General features: G+C 39.6%; 1 protein-coding gene across 1 annotated transcript in view; it reads left to right on the forward strand.

The window, feature by feature from the left end:
- The window catches only part of LOC131079475 (disease resistance protein RPV1), a 77,760-nt gene that overhangs the window by 44,865 nt on the left and 13,198 nt on the right, over positions 1-19,697 (forward strand). The window contains 1 exon segment of the mRNA XM_058017439.2: positions 136-880. Coding sequence (XP_057873422.2) covers positions 136-880 — 745 coding nt within the window.

The raw sequence follows: 19,697 nt of genomic DNA on the forward strand, positions 1-19,697 counted from the left end.
ATAAATAGAGCAATAAAGAAGCAACGACACTCTAGATCTGTGGGTACCATTAAGCAATTGAAGATTATGCAACTACGGTTCTGCCATCGAGTTGACTGCCTTTCTATTTTATTTTCACTTATTACTATGTCACAGCTGCAGCACTTGGACTTGGGAGGGTGTAAAAGCTTAAGTAACCCCTCTGATACCATTGGCTATCTGTCACATCTGCAGCACTTGGACTTGGAAGGGTGTAAAAGCTTAAGTGACCCCTCTGATACCATTGGCATCCTGTCACAGCTGCAATACTTCAACTTGAGATGTTGTGAAAGCTTAATTAAGCTTCCTGATACCATTGGCAACCTGTCACAGCTGCAGCACTTAGACTTAAGATGGTGTAAAAGCTTAAATAAGCTTCCTGATACCATTGGCAACCTGTCACAGCTGCAGCACTTAGATTTGGGATGGTGTAAAAGCTTAAATAAACTCCCCAATACCATTGGCAACCTGTTACAGCTGCAGCACTTGGATTTGGGACGGTGTAAAAGTTTAAATAACCTCCCCGATACCATTGGCAACCTGTCACAGCTGCAACACTTGGACTTGGGAGGGTGTGGAAGCTTAAATGACCTTCCCAATACCATTGGCAACCTGTCACAGCTGCAGCACTTGGACTTGGGATGGTGTGAAAGCTTAAATAACCTCCCCCATACCATTGGCAACCTGTCACATCTGCAACACTTGGTCTTGGCAGGGTGTAAAAACTTAAATAACCTCCCCTATGCCATTGCCAACCTGTTACAGCTGCAGTACTTGAATTTGGGAGGGTGTGAAAGCATAAATAACCTCCCCAATACAATTGGCAATCTGGCACAGTTGCAGCATTTGATCTTGGGATGGTGTAAAAGCTTAAATAACCTCCCGCATACCATTGACAACCTATCACAGCTGAAGCACTTAGACTTGAGAGGGTGTAGTAGCTTAAATAACCTCCCCAATACCATTGGCAACATGTCCCAGTTGCAGCACTTGAACTTGAGAGGGTTATATAAGTTTAATTAATTTTCCCAATACTATTGACAAAAGATGTATAAATTTTAGTTAAATATATTTCTAAAATTTAAAAAAACTGAGCTGTAATGATATAATTAAACTTATAAATTTTTTTTACATAATTTACAAAGAATTGAAGTACATGAAGTATATTTTAGTTATTTGTCTCTTTCCACGCAAAGTGCATTCGGTTAATTATTTTGACTCGGATGTATTATAAAAAAATTCCTTCTCACTGAAAATGACCACCGTCAGTTGCTTAATGTATGTCAAAATTTAAGACATTTTATGCCTAAAAACATTGGTAACATAAATAGTTTCAATTTATTGTATGTCAAAATTTAAGATATTATATGCCTAAAAACATTGGTAACATAAATAGTTTCAATTAATAAATTTTTTTTTTAGTTCTTTCTTTGGAGACTTCATTTATTAATATTCTATTTTCTAATTAATTTGACCAATGAAAACGTAGAATTAAATTTTTTTCAACAAAATTTTAAATTTATATATGATTCAATGTATTTCATGTAGGGTCATTATGCATTGTCCAGCATTAATTCCGATGGTACCTCCGTGCCCAAATAATGAAATTGTCGTGGGTCTTGCCCGCATAAGGTGCGGAAAGGAGCACTTGGTCTAGTCATGGCTTCTTCCCCTTCACTATAAACTCATACATTTTGAATTCATCACATCCGCAAACGACAAAGACCCCTCTTCATCTTCATTATTTGATGAAAGATACTGTTGCAATGTCTCTATTAGGGCATAAATATTCGAGTACACTTGTCAATGAACATAATACTAAAATTCTATACAAGTTAAAAATGCGAAGAAAATTCAATGCTAAAATTCTGCATTCATAGAAAGATAACATTCATTTTAATTTGACTTTTAATAGAAAGCTTTAAATTATATAGATTATTTTTTTGTATTAAGTATCATAAAATATCATTACAAAATTCAGCAGATTAGGCTAGAAAACACATAGCTAGCTGGCAGATAGATCTCATAGTGACAAAAAACCATGGTGGGAAGGCCAACGGGCCATATCATGTGACCATTATACACAAGGTTGCGGCTGAATCACAAAATTATAGAGTTGGATGTCCCATATACAAAATATATCATGGAGGAAACATGTTGTCAACTAACTAAAGAGGAAGGAGTCAGGATCAATATTATCTCCCAAGGGGGGGAGCCACGTAGTCCATCCTAACTCTCCCTCGCACCACACCAGTACATTTCCTTCGACAAACTGATCTCTATAGGGGCGGGTAGGCAGTCCTTCTAGTTCCATCTGAATGAAATCTTCTCTCTGTTGTTTTGCCTCCATCTCCTGCATAAATCTCATTAGCACCTGCTCAAAGAGTGACTTGTTGCTTCCCATTCGGTCCCAAGTGAACCCATGGGACAGTTCTCGGATGAAGACATGTGTTGTTCCATCATTCAACCATCTGTCAAATTTGTCCTCGTCAAGTCGTAGAACCACAGTGACCTGCATAGCAACAAGGTAACGAATGAGTCTCCTAAGAGACTCAATGAGGTATCTACCCTTTCCAATAAACACATCATCATTCCTAGATTTCCAAATGATCCAAAGAGTTTCCAAAGAGAGAATAGACCAAAAGAGATTAGCACATTTCTTGCCACCTTCAATATAACCAAGTACCACCTCATCAATAGAAAGACATTTATTATCAACTGAAAAACCAAACAATTTCCACACCTCTTTGACGAAATGACATTCAAAAAAAATATGTAGCACAGATTCAGGGAGACGACACAATTTACACAATAGGGGGTTGCCATTATTGTCCTTAAGAGGGAGCTTGTGAAGCAAAAGTTTCCAGGCAAAGAACTTCTTTTTTGGTTCAGTCAGAGCAGACCAGAATCTCAAGAGATTAGAGTGCAACATTTTAGAATCCCAGGTGAGGTTCCAGATATTGTTGAGATGGGTTAGGATATCTTCCGAGTCAGCAAGGGCAGAGTAGATCAGTTTGGCCTTCATTAGAGGGAGGGGAGAGCCATCGCCCCAACAAAGGGAGGAGATTGGGGAGAGTAAAGAAGGGGCAGGTGAGGCGAGGATGGGTTCACGTGCAGTCTTGAGGACATTGTAGGTTCTGTCTTGGGAAACGGGGAGGTTGAATTCTGAGCTAAGGGCATCCCAAGAGATCAGGGAACCGTCTTTCAGGATGTGTTCAAAAGTAACCAGTCCTAAGTTGTGCCACTTCAAGGCAGAGCATCCTTGAAGGCAAGCTAGCTGCTTTCCATTATGTAAAGTATTCCACCATGTAGATCTGCCCAAGTTGAGAGAACCCGTATTATCAACAATGCCCCTATTACTGATGAATTGTATGACATGGTTCCAAGCCCTCCATATAGACTTGAAGACTTCTGATCCCATAGGAGAGATCTCAAAATTACTAGCAATCAGGGCCCACATGGGCAAGTTCTTCCAATTCTTTGCCTTTTTAGGGGTGGAGCGCTGTATATTATGTTTGATCAGAACTTTTCAAGGTTCATTGCCATCAAGGGCTTTAAAAATCCACTTGACAGCTAGGGCAATGCCCTGAATTTTGAGGTCTTTGAGGCCCATACCCCCCTGCATCTTAGATCTAACACACCACTCCTATTTTGCAGCATGCTGCTTCCTGTTCCCCTTCCCATTCGACCATAGAAATTTCCTGATTTGTTTTTGAAGATAATTGAGCTGGTAATTACTGAACAACCAGGCTGAGGAGCAATGGATGTTAATGACGACAAGATTTTTTGATAGACCTAAAACCAACCTGCTAGGGAGAGGAAGTTCCTGTTCCATTTGGTGAGTTTTTTATCCACCTTATTCCTGAACCACTCCCACATTTCTTTCAGATTCGGGGAGACAGAGAAAGGGATACCCAGATATCTAGTGATCATGTTCGGTCCTCCCCATTTCAAGTCAAATTTAGTCATCTAGTTAGGAGGGGAATCAGTCCATCCTAGCCAGGTAGATTTATGGAGAGCAATTTTGTTGCCTAAGACCTTACAAAATATTTCAATATTGTACAACAAAGAGGATAAGTTCTCCTCTTCCAAGGTTAAAATAATAGTTGTGTCATCAGCAAACTGAACATTGATGATTTTCTCTTTATTAGGTAGAGAGATGCCTTTGACCCTGGGGGTTATATTGCAATCCTTAAGAACATAGTGCATAGCATCAACAACCAACACAAATAAGGCCCGAGCAAGTGGGCAGCCCTGTCTTATTGACTTGGAAAGAACAATATTACCAAATTTGTTTCCATTTACATCAACAACAACATTGTCCTCACAGAGTAATGTTTGAACTATCCTACAGAATGTCTTTGGAAATCCCAAACTTACTAACATCTGAATTATGAAGCTCCACTCTATCCTATCATATGCCTTTTCAAAGTCAAATCAACAACATGGCCCCGTTCTGTCTTGAGTCCTTAGCCCACTCGAGAGATTCTCAACAGGTTATGAAATTTTCGAGGATATATTTGCCCTTAACAAATCCTGTTTGGGTGGGGCCGATTATCTTTGGAAGGATTTTAATCAGCCTATTAGCCACCACTTTGGCCAATATCTTATAGGAGACATTTAATAGCGTGATAGGCCTCCAATTATTTAGCAATGTCTTGTCCCCCTCCTTAGGGATGAGCTTGATAATCCCTTGGTTGATTTCTTTGCCCAAGGTTCCTTTATTAATAGCTTCCAGATATAGGTTGTGGAGGTCACCAACAATCCACCTAATGTTCTTTTTGTAAAATTCCACCGAAAGCCGTCTGGTCCAAGGGATCTGTCATTGCCCATTGAGGAGATGGCCTTTTCAATTTCCTCTTTTGAGATGGGTTTTCCTACAAACTCGTAATCCTCCACATTAGCTTATGTGGGATCAATTCCTTAATGAGCACTCTGGCAGCCCTATGTTCATCATTTAACTTTTCTACAGTGAATAAATTTTGGTAGAACTGGGTGAAGCACTTTAGGATCTCCTCCGAGTCTGTAATATGGGTATTGTTATCCCAGATAGCATTGATGTTCTCTTTTGCCTCTTTGACCTTAAGCAATTGGAAGAAAACTTTTGAGCCCTTGTCTCCCGAGTCCAACCAATTTAATTTGGTCCTGGTTTTCAACCCTCTAATTTTCTCATTCTGGATCTTCCTAAGGTGGTTTTTGATTGACACTAGGGTGTTAGTAAGGCTTTCATCATTAGGCGAGTTTTGAAGATTTATCTCTGCATTACAAAGATATTCCTGAAGCATCCTTTCAACCCGCTTGGCATCCTTGGCTTTCTTTTTCCCCACTGTTTGGCAGAGGGTGGTCTAACTTTTAATGTTCAAATTCCATTTATCAATATTAGAGAGTCGGTTCTGCTCTTTCATATTAAAAAGTCTGATGAAGGCCAGGGAAGAGCAGAGATCCTCATCCTCCAAGATCCTAGTGTTTAATGTGAAGGAAGGAGGTCTTGAAGAGGGGGGGTGACCAGAGGGGGAGAGGTCTATTCCCATTAGTATGGGGTGGTGGTTTGACATTGTGTATGGGGAGTCAGAGTAGTGATCTCCATTAGCTCCTTTACCAATACCAAAGTGGTTTTTATTGAAGTAAAGTTTGTCCAGCCTACAATAGATTCTCTTATTCAATTGTTGGTAATTACACCAGGTGAACCATACAGTGTTCAGTTGGCCTTTCCTTCCAGGAATGGGGTCAACAAGATGTAGTCTATTGATCATTCTGTCCCATTGCAACCTTTCCAAACCCTTCCATTCAAACTTGTTGCCTCCTTTTTTGTCATTGGGAAATTCAATCTTATTGAAGTCACCCCCCACAATCCAAGGGACGTCTTCCAATCCCGCTAGCTAGTTCCACAGTTCCCCCCTCTCTCTATAGTCATTAGGGGCATACACATAGCAGATTCCAAACTTTTGGTCATCTAGCTGAATAGAAACCCAGATAGCCCTGGCACAGGGGGATTGCCCCTAGTTGATCACTTTGCTATCCCATCTAGGACTAAGTAATATGGTTGTACCACCTTTACCCATTGGTATGATCAATATGAAAGGATGTAGCCTCCCTCCAAATACATTTAAGGCCAATTTGCAGGGTGAAGCCAACAACTTTTAGCTCTTGAAGGAGGCAATCCACGTCTTTATGTCCATTAAGGAATCTTTTGATGATATATTTCCTATCAGGAGCCTCAAGGCCCCTGATGTTCCAAGAGATTGTTTTCAGCATGGCTCACTTTGTTGGGTAGGGTCTGTTTGGGATTTAAATCCCTCAAAACATTTAGGCCACTCCTCTTTATTTGTGATATTGCTAGCATCAAATGCAATAGAGGAGCAGAGTCTACCTCTCTTTTTCTTTGCCTCAGATATCTGTTCGGGGCCAAGGGATTCCTTCCTAGAGGCACTATCTTTACTATTCTTGGGGGATCTCTTCCTTCTAGACTTCCTATGTTTGACCATAGTAAACCCTTCCTGTGTTTCTACCGAGCCTCGTTCAAAATTAGTGTATCCAGGAGTGAAGGGGTCCATGTTGATCCCCTTGTCTTGTGTAACAGTTTTCTCTGCATTTAGGGCATCAATAAGGGTGCTAGAAGTACAATAGGTACTACTACTAGGGTCTCGCCGAGAGGCCTCTGAGCCATTGGATGCACCTAGAGGATCTACTAAGATCTCATCCACAGTAGGGTTAAGTCCACCGGCTTCCATATCTAGGGTAGAATGATAGATCTCATCAGTTTTAATTTCAGTAGGACCCCTACATGCAGACAATTCAAGGCCCTGATTAGAGGCATTGGTAATGGTATCTATTATAAGTGGAGCACCCCTATCCATGTCCTCAAGGCCAGACATCTGCCACGAGGAGGCTTCAATTTCCAACTTCTGCTTATGAAGGTTATATAGATTTTCAACTTTAGGATATAAAATTGATTAAAAATAGGCACTTGAGAAGGATATCTCTCGGCGTATTTTATATGGATCAAATTAAAATTTAAGATATATATGCTAGTGGCAGTTGCGTGGCACGACATGAAAAACATAAAATAAATGCAATATATAATTATATAGTATCTTTTTCTTGAATTGAATTATATTATATTATTATAATATTATAATATTATTATGCAAAGATATATGAATTTTATATATGCATTTAGAGCATTTTAAATAAATATATATGTGTTGCAAAATTAAAGCATATACTAAAATGTAAGATATATTAGACTTTATTTGATGGTAATATAAAACTTTATATAATGGTCAATATCATGGTTACAGATAGGGTTAGGGTTAAGGTTAGTATTATGGTTAGAGTTAAGGTTTACATCATTATTATGGCTATGGTTAGGGTTCACATCAAGGTTAGGCTTCAATTTAGGTTAGAATTATGGTTAGGGTTAGGATTTAGGATTACTGTTAGGAATATGGTTAGGTAACGGTTAGGGTTAGGGTTTAGTGTTAGTATTAGTGTTAGGGTTAAGTTTATGTTTAGGGTTAGGGTTAAGGTTACTATTATGGTCAAGGCTAAGGTTTACATCATTGTTAGGGTTAGAGATAAAATAGGATTAGAGTTCAATTAGGGTTAAGTTTATATATATTAATATCATATATAAAATACGTCGAGAGACATCCTTCTTGAGGTGCCTATTTGACTTTGGATATAAAATTGATCATAGGCGCCTCGAGAAGGATATCTCTCAGCATATATATATATATATATATATAAAATAGGTTGCATAGTGAAAGAACGACTGCAACTCCTCCCTGACACTCGATTGCTAGGGCTTGGTGAGGGGTCGACCCCTATTTGTGGAGGAGGAGGTAAGACCTCCTCCACGTCTGTAATGCCTAGGTTTTTTTCCTCTCCACATATTTTTTTGCATTTATTTCATTGTTTGTGCGCTCTTTGCAGTCTGCGCGTGTGACCGCACATGAGCCCCAATGGGGGACGATCCAAGAGGGATGATAATGAATTTAATGGAAAATCGTTCAAAGAAGCCGTAATAGACTCATCATTCTCTGTTCTAGACGCTGCTAAATTTGTGCTAGTAAGTTCTTCAGACTCAGAGTGCGATGGCGAACGAAGGCAACGAGGTAAGAGCCCTAGCCCTCCCTTGGCTCTTTGTCTGTCGTTCCTAATGAATTAATGGTTAAAGCAATCGATTTGGAGAAGAGTAGGTTAAAGGATATAGCAATTTTATTTGCCATTGTTAATGTTGATAAATGTCCTACTAGAAATTTTTTAGATGATTGGTTTAAGAATATTTGGAATAAAAAAACTCGGGTTTCATATTTCATTGTCACATGATCCAGAAAGGTTTGTTTATTGTTTTCTTCAAGGATCATAAATCTCAGGCAAAGGTCGTTAAGAAATAATTCTAGGCGGTTGGTAAATGTACGTTTCGTGCCCTAAATTGGTCTCATGATGCAATTAGTGATGAGATTTTGGATCTTTCATGCCCTAGATGGTTGCAGATTAAAATTTCTTGCCTCTGTTGTGGAACTTCATTCCTCAAATTATCTAACCTATAGGGAGAGTCATCCAAATAGACAACTATCCCAACCTCATCCCTCATTTGGATGTCAGGGTTCTTGTGTCTATTAACCCAGGTTGTGACATTCCTAGATTCATTGATATTAAAATCGATGAGGAGCCGATTACCTACCTCATTGAAACCCTAGGCGGGATCAACGCTTGTTTCCTATATCGAAGGGAAGGGCATATCTAGAGGAATTGCCCTATCTTGGTCTCCAAAAGAGGTGCCTTGAGAATCCCTAAGGATGATTAGATGATTTCAAATGGCCAAAAGAAGGACCCTCCTCCTTCTACCCCCATTTCCAAAGACTCTTCCCCTTTGATTGCCAAATTGGACTCATTAAGGGAGACAACCAACAAGGTGATTTCCGATTCTCATGAAGAGCTTCCCATGCTGGACATCAATGTGGATTTTGACACCTTTATTGCAAACCCTCCCCCCCACTACACTGTGTTTGAAGCCATCTCTCAAATGGTTGAAGCCCAAAATGACGGTTTCAAATTCATTGTGCCTAAAGCCAAGAGGAATAAAAAGAAGAACGCCCAACAATTGGCTCTTGAAAAAATTAGAAATGTCGTGAAGCACAGAGAGGATAAGTTCGCTACCAATCTCGTTGTGCAAGAGCTTATCGCAACCCCCATGGATGATGATGTGCTCGACGCTCCGCTTGAGGTTAAATTTGGAGGTAATGTTAACAAAACTTCCTTGTTAAATCTATGGTTTGAGAATTCGAGGGATTGGACCGCCATAGCAATGAGATGGGTAGGGGGGGGGGGGATTCTACCCCCCCCTTCCCTCGGTGATCCGAACTCTATTAAGGTCTCTAATAAATATTATCTCCTAGTAGAGTCTCCAATAATAATAGCAGAGTCAGGTGAGCCTTCAAAGACTCTAGACCCCCGTAGGGAAGAGGGATTTCCGCTCCCCATTCCTCCCATTGATGTGACGGTTTCATCCTCTCATGTTAATTTTTGATTATGCAGATTCTGGTTTTTTCAAGATCATTATTGCTGACCCCCCTATTGGTAAAGCTAACCCTAACAGTATCTCGACCCTCTTCAGTCTTGGTCTTTTTGAAGATCTTAATAATGTGGGTGATCGGGAATCCGAGGCTGAGATTGAGCTGACCTCTAACTTCTCAGTTGCAACTGGGGAGATTGACTAGGGCAATGACTCCTTGTATGATTGTGAAATTGAAGGAGGTGAATTGGAACATATGGACAACGATGGGCCTAATCCTCAACCTAGGAGAAAAAGGGGACAACCTAGGGGATCTGAAAACAAAATCTCTCCCCTTCCCAAAAAGGTTGATGGGAAAACTAAGCTCCCTAAGTGCTTTAACAACTTTAGAACTGCCAAAGAGCTAAAATCATTCTCTTGTTGTTGATGAAGCTCATATCATGGAACGTTTAGGGGATTGAATCCCCCCGACAGGAAGCATATCATTAGGAGGCTCCTCAACCAACATAGAGATGCTGATCTGGTCATGTTGCAAGAAGTTAAAGCAGTGAAGTTCACACTTGAGGTAAATCTAGACTTTATATGGAGAGATGTTAATTTTTTTACCAAGCATGACAAAGGGAAAGGAGGGATTGTGCTCCTAGTCAATGCTAAATGGAGAGACTCCATTCTCAACTTTGGACATTCCCCATGTAATAGAGCGGTGTGGGTCTCCTTTAAGCTCGATAACTCCATTTTTGGAGGTTTCTCTGTTTATGCTCCCAATGACTATTGAGATAGATCAGAGTTGTGGAAATGGATATTCACATTTCCAGATATCCCCTAGATTATGGGGGAGACTTCAACATGATAGAGAACCAGGTAGACAAGATGGGGGGAGTTGGTATGGAATGGAAAGGTGGTGAGAGGTTGCACTAGAATAGGATGCAGAGTATTCACATAGTATTAGGAGGTTCTTTGACCCCTTGGAAGGATTGAAACATATCCACAAGGGTATATGGTTCACATGGTGTAACCATCTAAAAGGACACAATAGGATTTATTGCAGGCTTGACAAGTTCTATGTTGATAAGGATTTCCTCTCCTTCACATCGGATAGTCAGGGCAATTCAGTGATGGTGTGGTTGATGTCTCTCTCTGACCATCATCCTATTATAGTGCAATCTGTCTGAGAGATTGCACCCTACCCCAGAGTGGTAGTCATGATAGCTTTTTGGTAAACACTAGGTTGCTAGAAGGCCAAGATATTCTAGCAGCCATATTCATTATTAGGCAGATCAATAGGTGGAACCAAGACTCACAGTCCCACATTAGCAGATGGATTAAGAATGTCAATGGGTGGCAATGTTTACTTGACTGTTGGTCAGAAAAAAAGCAAAAGATTACAGATATGAGGAAAGACTTCTCACTGAAAAGCTACATAATGCAGAGGAGTTGATCCAAAAAAAACCTAGTGACCTTGAGTTTTCTCATTCAGTGGTGCAGGCTAGAGATAATATGAGGAGGCTTCTATAGACTAAGGTGCGGGGGGGGGTTGCTATAGTTAGAGCCAAAACACAATGGTTATAGCTAGATGATAAAGGATCTAAATTTTTCTTCAACTTACTTAGACATAAGCAATGCAAAGAAAAAGTAGATAGATTGTGGGTTGATGGTAAAGAAGTTTCTTAGTTAGATGGTATCAAAGGGGAGTTCCTACTACTCTATCAAAAGTTGTTCTCCTCTAAAAATTTGCCCTCCTCCTAGACTACTAGAGAGACATGTAGGAGCCTTATCCCCAAGAGAATTTCTGAAGAAGATAGTTTGGCTCCTAAGAAGCCTATCTTGGTGGAGGAAATTGAGAAGGCTATTAGGACCCTTAAAGATGACAAAGCTTCGGGCCCTAATGGGCTTCCAATAGAATTTTACAAGGCTAACATTAGTTGGATATGTGACGACCTGCTAGAAATCTATGAAGAAGCACTTATGAAGGGTTTACTTGGCAATGACATTAATAAGGGCATTATTAAGCTTCTCCCCAAAGATGGTGATAAGTCTCTAATTAAGAATTAGCATCTCATCACTCTCCTTAATGTTTCATATAAGATTTTAGCTAAAGTTCTAGCACATAGGCTCAAGAATGTGCTTCCTAAGTTTATCTGCCCCACCCAAATCGGTTTCATAAAGGGTAGGTACATCCTTGAGAACCTTATCACTAGTTGGGAAGCTATGGAGTGGGCCACGATCTCCAACCAGGATGCTTCTATGTTCCTTCTTCACTTTGAGAAAGCCTATGACAGAGTTGAATGGGGTTTTATTTTGACGATGTTAGAGGCATTTGGGTTTCCCAAGGAATTTTGTTAGTTTGTTCAAGTCCTTCTTAAGGATGCCTCTGCGCAGATTGAAATTAATGTTTCCTTAACACAAGATATCAAACTGGGAAGGTCCATTAGACAAGGTTGCCCTTTGGCTCCGACCTTGTTTGTTATTGCTTCAGATGCTCTCTTCTACTTACTGAGAGATAATAACCTCTCTCCCAGAATCAAAGGAATCTCTCTTCCGGATAACTTAGATTTGATCAACATACAGTTTGTCGATGATACTGCATTGTTCCTTGATAGGCCTCCAAGCAGAATATGGAATCCTTGGTTTTTAAGATCAAACTCTTTGGTGAAGCTTCCAGGGATAAAATTTCTCAAACCAAGTCCACCTTGCTGGGTTGGAAAGATGAACCACTTGATCGGTTGAACCATTAGGGCTATCAATGGGGTGGACCTAAAAAACTGGTAAGGTAATTGGGAATCCCATTCTTGGTCTCTGATTGCCTGAAAGAGACATGGATGTGGATTAGAGGGAATATTGAGGGCAAGTTGAATAAGTGGGATAAGCACTATTTGTCCTTAGCAGGAAGATTACAGATCTGCTAGAAGATATTGTCCTCATATAATATATACTATGCATCAGTTTGGATGTTCGACAACTATCAGGTTAATGAGATTCAAAAATCCATCAAGAAATTTCTTTGGTTGGATGGGAAAGGTAACATGAAGATGCATTCTGTGAGGTGGGACTGGTGTTGTATGGAGAAGAAGGTAGGGGTTGAAGGACCTCAGACTGCAAGGCATTGCCTTGGCAAAAAATGGACCTTCCATGCTCTAGAAGGCAATGAGCCATGGAAGGTGCTTATCAGGAATAACATTAAGATGACAGTTCCCATAGGGTCCAAAACCTAGAAATCCCTCCCCTTTTGCAACCTAGTAGTTGGTGGTTTCCTAGTCTTTGTCTCGAGCTCCTCTGTCTTCAAATCCATTTGGAGAGCATGGGAAGTTGTTAGGACCAAGATTTCTAACAGTAGGGCCAACAATTATGATCTCATATGTGGAGAAAGATCTATTTGGTGGAATATTTACCACAATTCGAAACCCCTTGCTCTTACTCAAGGTTGTTCTGCCAAAAGGTGGGTTAATAAAGGTATATGTTGTTTTAAAGATATTATTACTAATGACTGTCTTATTACCTGGGATGAACTTTCTAATTAATTTTATCTCCCAGCCTCCAATAAGAGGACCTATAATATGATTCGAAATGCATATCATGATTTGTAGATTCCAAAAAAAGTGCTTTGTTTGTGAGGATAGATTTCTTACATTTGCTTGGTCCGATGGTACTCTTCTTGCTAATGTTAAGGTTAAATTTGTTTATAATGGTATGCATATAATGATTCTATTCTATTGCATATCAATTCCTTTTGGCATGCTAACCTTTCTATTGCACAGTGGCATAAAGTGCTCATGATATTGAAGAGCAGCCCCGTGGCTCCCAAGAAGAAGTGTTTCAATTGGCTATTTACTCTTAATAGGTTGCCTTTCAGGAAGGAGCAACACAATGATGATATTTGTAGTGTTTGCAAAGTGACAGGAATCTGTCAAACATCTTTTTCGAATGCATTATTGCTAGAGAAATTTGGCTCATGTTTGACTTATCTATTCTTGTAATTGTTAATATTATGGATATTGCTTTTGGCTCTATTCATATTAAGCTTTGCATTAGCTGAATTATCATTATCATTTTAATCTGTATTTAGTTTCATCTTCATGCATATTATCATTTTAATGTGCATTTAGTTACATTGTCATGTCATGTTAAGGTTGCATTAGATTGCATTATCATTATCATTTTCATATCATGTTAAGGTTGCATTATCGTTATCATATCAAGTTAAAATTGCATTAGACTTCCTTTTTATTGCATTACATTACCATAGCTCATTTCATATCATGCTCCAATCACATTTAGTTACATGTACATTTTCATATCATTTTAAAGAGTTCATTAGTTCCATTACCATATTAAGCATTGCATTAGTTGCACTTTCACATCATTATCATTTTCAAAATACATCTCACATGGTCTCATATCATTATCATTATCATTTTCATTTTACATCTCATTTCCAAGATACATCTCGCATAGTCTCATATCATTACCATTATCATTTTCATTTTACATCTCATTTTCAATATACATCTCACATAGTCTCATATCATTATCATTATCATTTTCATTTTACATCTCATTTTCAAGATACATTTTACATCATTATCATATCCTAATCAAATTGCATTAGATGCATCATCATTATCATCTCATATCAAAGTACATTCACATACATGAACATTACCATATCAAATAAAAAACATACAAAAAGAACAAAAACATGTTAAATGCATTCACATATTCATCCATGTACATTCATGCATTGCATTTAGCAACACAATAAAAGGCATACATTCATCATATTTATAAATCATAAAACACATTCATTAAGCATAATCATCAAAACATCTTAAGCATATCACCTGCAAAACATATAGTTAAGCATAATCATCAAAACATCTTAAGAATATCACCTTCAAAACATATCGATCATAGTGTCATAAAATCACATCATCACACACATCACATAGGCAATCATCTGCATTATCAAAGCAAAAGTCATATAGATCATGCATATCATATAGCTCATCAAATAAAGGCATCCATAACATGTAGAAGCATATCTAGTATCATATCATCATGCACATGTGTGACCCATGCTGATCCAAAGGAAAATCAAAGATATAAGTCAAAACAAATCATCAGTGAAACAATAAATGTCCAAAGTCCCTTGACATCACATCAATAACAAGGTACATGAATCAAGAGACATCAACATCTATAAATTGATCAATGTGTATCATATCAAATCAATCAAAATGCAATAATATACATATTGAGGGAGTCATAAAAAATACAATGATGTGTGTATATAATAACAAAGTACATCAAGGGTACACCATCATCAAGGAGGAGGCTAAGAGTGGTTGCCTCCTGAATTTGTCTGCCTGGCCCAAGAACTACCTGCACTTGCATCACCACTAGGAGGATCTCTCCTAGGACCCATGACACCCTCGCTGGCTCCTCGTCTTTGGGAGCCCCCACGCTGAGAACTGGCATCATAGCTAGGGGCACGTTGATTCGGGGGCACGACCTGAAAGTAAAAAGTCCTGTAGTATGTTGCCCTGTCAGTCTGATAAACGAGAGTCCTAATACTCTCAGTAGTGGCACCCTATGTCACAGTCTGCTATAGGGACTAAGAAAGCTCCTCTGCACGGCCCCGCCACTGTATCTCTATATCTCGCTCAGTAGTCAATTGAGCATCCTGCGGCTGTAGATGAGCAATTTGTCCCTAAGCCTGGACAAGCTGAGTCTGGACTCCTTGTATCCGATCTATCCGACTCTATGCCTCTACCAACTATGCTTGCAAGATCTCCACCAAGGACTGTAACTCTGCTATCTGTGCCTGTTGTTGGTGTTAGGGAATTGTAATCCAAACCGAGGGAGGTCGTGGCAGCTGCGAGTCATGTGTTGCTGGTACCTATGAGGAACTCGCTTGTCCTCTGGTTGGCGGGGGCATCTCTATCCTCCTCCGTCGTATCAAAGGCTGAACATCCTCCTCCTTCTCCTCCTCTACATCAAATCCCATGCCACCCAATCCTACCATCCCACCACCCAACTCCTTTGACTCCGTCTCCTCATCAGATCCCTCACCCTTAGAGCTCTCCTCCTCATCCCCGCCTCCAACTGCTGCTACAACCTCTGGTTGTATAGGCCCTCCTCGACCTAGCATTTGTCACCAACCACCACCCCTACCCCTCACCACCTAGTCACATCATCCCTGCCACCATCCTCACCTCGGTCCAACTGTCCTCTGCCTCGGCCTACTCCCCGATCTCCCCCTCGGCCTCTCCTCCCTCTCTCTACACCTCGGCCCCATCGGCCCCCTCGTCATCCTCTATCGCCACCACCAGCACCAGCACGAGCACCAACACCATCACCATCACCATCACCATCACCATCATCAACCTCCTCTAGTGGTGGTACCGACTCTCTTAGCCTTGTCAATCGAGGGAAACTATGGCTCGTCAAATATAGGGCATAATCCTGGTGCATTCCCACATCAATCACTGTCGACCTCGTATCCCAAACAACAAAAGGAAGAGAGTGGAACTTTGCACAGTTTGTGGCGTAATCTAATGGTGGCCCCCACTCTGCTATCTCCTTGTACACTCTCGCGTACAAGGTTGTCCCCTGTGGCATCGGTTGTGGTCGACCACACTGTTGATATACTCGAGACAAGAGGAATCTCTCTACTACATAGGGCATCCGCCCAATCAAATATCTGCTTTGTAGAAAAACTGGAACCTCTGTGTAGAAAAACTGGAACCTCTGTGGCATCCTCAGGCCATGGCTCACAATCCAAGTATGGGCGCCAGACCACTACATCCATGTCATCTAGAACACGCCTCCAATACTCTAGCTTCCTGAGCATAGGCTGAGAAGTTGTTTGTCTGTACATGTACAAATATGGGTACCCAACTATTCGAGATCTCTGAATAATGGGGTGAGTAATAGCTATATGCTCCCACATCGTAATTTGAAGCAATGAGCAACCTGCTGCTAGACTAGACCCCCAATCCCTGCCATATACTATCTGGTGTAAATCATGATACAAGTGGGCCAAAACTCATATCCCCCATGCATAATGGGTCCGCTCTCGCACCATCCACCGAAGCACATGGCCCCATCCAATTGATAACCCATGTGATCTCCTACCTAGCAAAAGGAAACCACCTACCAATACAACTACAATTGAGGGGAGTGGGGCATATCTTTCTACCATATCCTACCAAGCCATTGAATGTCCAACAATGTGGGGATCATAAAAAATGATCTCTTGCAGTGTGTCGGTCCTGCTAACCTCCTCAACATCATATACTACTAGCTCGCTGGTGATTGGAATCCAGAGAATCCGATAAACATCCTTAGGAGTGACTATGATCTCTCTTATCAGCAAGTGAAAGGTGTTATGATCACCGTGCCATCGCTCAACCAATGCCATCAAAAGTGCTCTATTCTTCTAGGAGGAAGGCATGTGTAGCAGGTGTATCAATCCGCAAGCCTCGAGCACCGCTCAATCATCATTAGTCAATCGTCCTTGCATGGAGAGTGTCTTCAAATATCGCTCTCGAAGCTGGATAACACCTAAGTTTGCCTATATCAACACATGAGTACCATATCAGTTCTATCTATTCTAAGCAATCAAGCATCAACACTCAATCAAAAAGGGGCACCTATCAAAGTGACGACAATCATGATATCACACAAAGAGTTCCAAATCAAACACTCTTGACAACTAAGTGGGTTTACTTTAACCTATCATATCGACATTGCACATCATATCGAAATCAAAGACTCATATCGAAATCCAAGTATCATATCGAAATTAAAGTATCCTATCGAAAACAAAGAATCATATCGAAATCCAAGTATCACATCGAAATCAAAGTATCCTATTGAAAATAAAGAATCATATCAAAATCAAAGTCTCATATCGAAATCCAAGTATCATATCACAATCAAAGAATCATATCGAAATCAAAGTCTCATATCGAAATCAAAGTATCATATCGAAATCAAAGAATCATATCGAAATCAAAGTCTCATATCAAAATCAAAGTATCATATCGAAATCAAAGCATCATATCAAATCAAGTATCATATCGCAATTAGTTGAATCAATTAGTCCATGACACATATCAAGCATCCTATCAACAAAAAGTTTGACCCATATCGACAAGTTTGATCCATATCAAATCAGTTTGACCCATATCGACAAGTTTGACCAATATCGACAAGTTTGACCCATATCGACAAGTTTGAACCATATCGACAAGTTTGACCCACATCGACAAGTTTGACCCATATCGAATTAGTTTGACCCATATCGAATCAGTTTGACCTATATTGAATCAGTTTGACTTATACCGACTATTGAACCTTATCGACACTTGACTCATATCGACAATCAAGATCCATACCAACATGACCCATATCGAATTTCAACCATATCATCTCGACCCATATTGAATCAAGACCCATATCGACTATAGACCAACATTCAACAATATCGCATCTCAATGGATGCAATCGACCAATTTCAACACATCAACAAGGTGCAAAACATCCTAATGAACCCAAAAATCTAATTTGCACATCTACGAGAAAAATCAAATGCACTATGCCGTACGGCAAATGCGCTTTGCAACCTAACATATGCGCTAAAACATTAAAAAAAAATGGAAAAAAAACTATCATAACAGCAAAAAACTTGAAAAATCTAACCTAAAAACATGAAAATCTAGCTAAAAATTCAGAAAAGAGGGTTAGAAGATCGAACTCACTGGTGGGCCATACTCCGCTGGTCGCTGGTAGCGCTGAACTCGCTCAAATCGATGCTTGTGATAGGGGGGTCTATTTCTTCTCTCCTCTCCAAGCTCCACTCTCCAAATGCCAAGTGCACAAATGAAGTGGAAATGGGCCCTTGAGGGTTTATATAGCCCATGTCGACGCAGGCGACTGTGGTGCCTCGGTGGACGTGCGGGGCATGTACGCGCTATGCCCACCTAGTCTCTTCATCATTTTAATCTATTCTTTTTAATAACATTTATTGATAGTTAAATATCAAAAAATTTAAAAATTCCAAAAAAAATCAAAAAATTCCAAAAATTCCAAAACATAAAAAAATTTAAAAAATTCAAAAAATCTAAAATCATCCAAAAATTTCAAAAATTGTCATGCATTGTGACATTGCATTGAAAATCATAATTTTCTCAATCTATCTCCCAAGGGGGCATATCGACATCAATTCCATATCAATTCCATATCGACATTAGTTCTATCATCGAATCTCATATCAAATCAATTCTTCATATCCAGGGCTTCATATCGACAATTTTGACATCAACACCATATCAAGAATCTTGGTGACATATCGAGCAGTTTTCTTTGAATCAACATGTGGTCACACGTCACTTCAAAGAGTGGCAAAATGTAGACACCTAAAACTTGCGCAACTAATTAAATGAATTTTATTCATTTAGTCATCATTTATTCGCCTATTAATTAGAATAAGGTTTAATTAATATCCCTATTCTTCCAATCAACCTATTAATCAAATTAAAGATTTGATTAAAATCCTTTTCTTCTAGCCTAACCTATTAATTAAACTAAGGTTTGATTAAGTACCCTTTAGCCATTTAATTGAATAAATCTTATTTATTTAATTAAAACCCCATTTTTTCGTTTTAATTGAATTTACATTTGATTAAAAACCCTTTGCATTTAAATAAATCATTATTTATTTGTGAATAGTCCCCCCACTTGCAAAATCCTACAAATGCAAGTTGCACCCCTTTTGGCTAAAATAAATCTTTTATTTTATCTAAAAATGCCTATTTCCCTCCACTTGCATTCTCCTACATTTTCTATTAGCATGCTAGTATTCTTCTAGAACCCCTCTAATTCCTCATTAACTAGCCTAATTCCTGTAATCATGTCACATCCCTAAATTTGGGGGAGTCACTTCTCCAAATTTGGGGAAAGTCTTCAAAATGTGTTGAAGACTTTACCTTCTTCAACAAGTTAACTTGTTGAGTCTTCCAAACTTGAAGGCTCTGACAAAAGCTTTGAAGGTTATCTACCTTCGAACAAGTTAACCTCCAAAGTCTTCAAAGGCATTTAATGCCTCTTACAAGACATCACCCTATCCCATGACGGTTGTCCCTTTGGCCATCCCTCA

Source organism: Cryptomeria japonica, chromosome 8 (assembly GCF_030272615.1).
Source record: "Cryptomeria japonica chromosome 8, Sugi_1.0, whole genome shotgun sequence".
Classification (NCBI taxonomy): domain Eukaryota; kingdom Viridiplantae; phylum Streptophyta; class Pinopsida; order Cupressales; family Cupressaceae; genus Cryptomeria; species Cryptomeria japonica.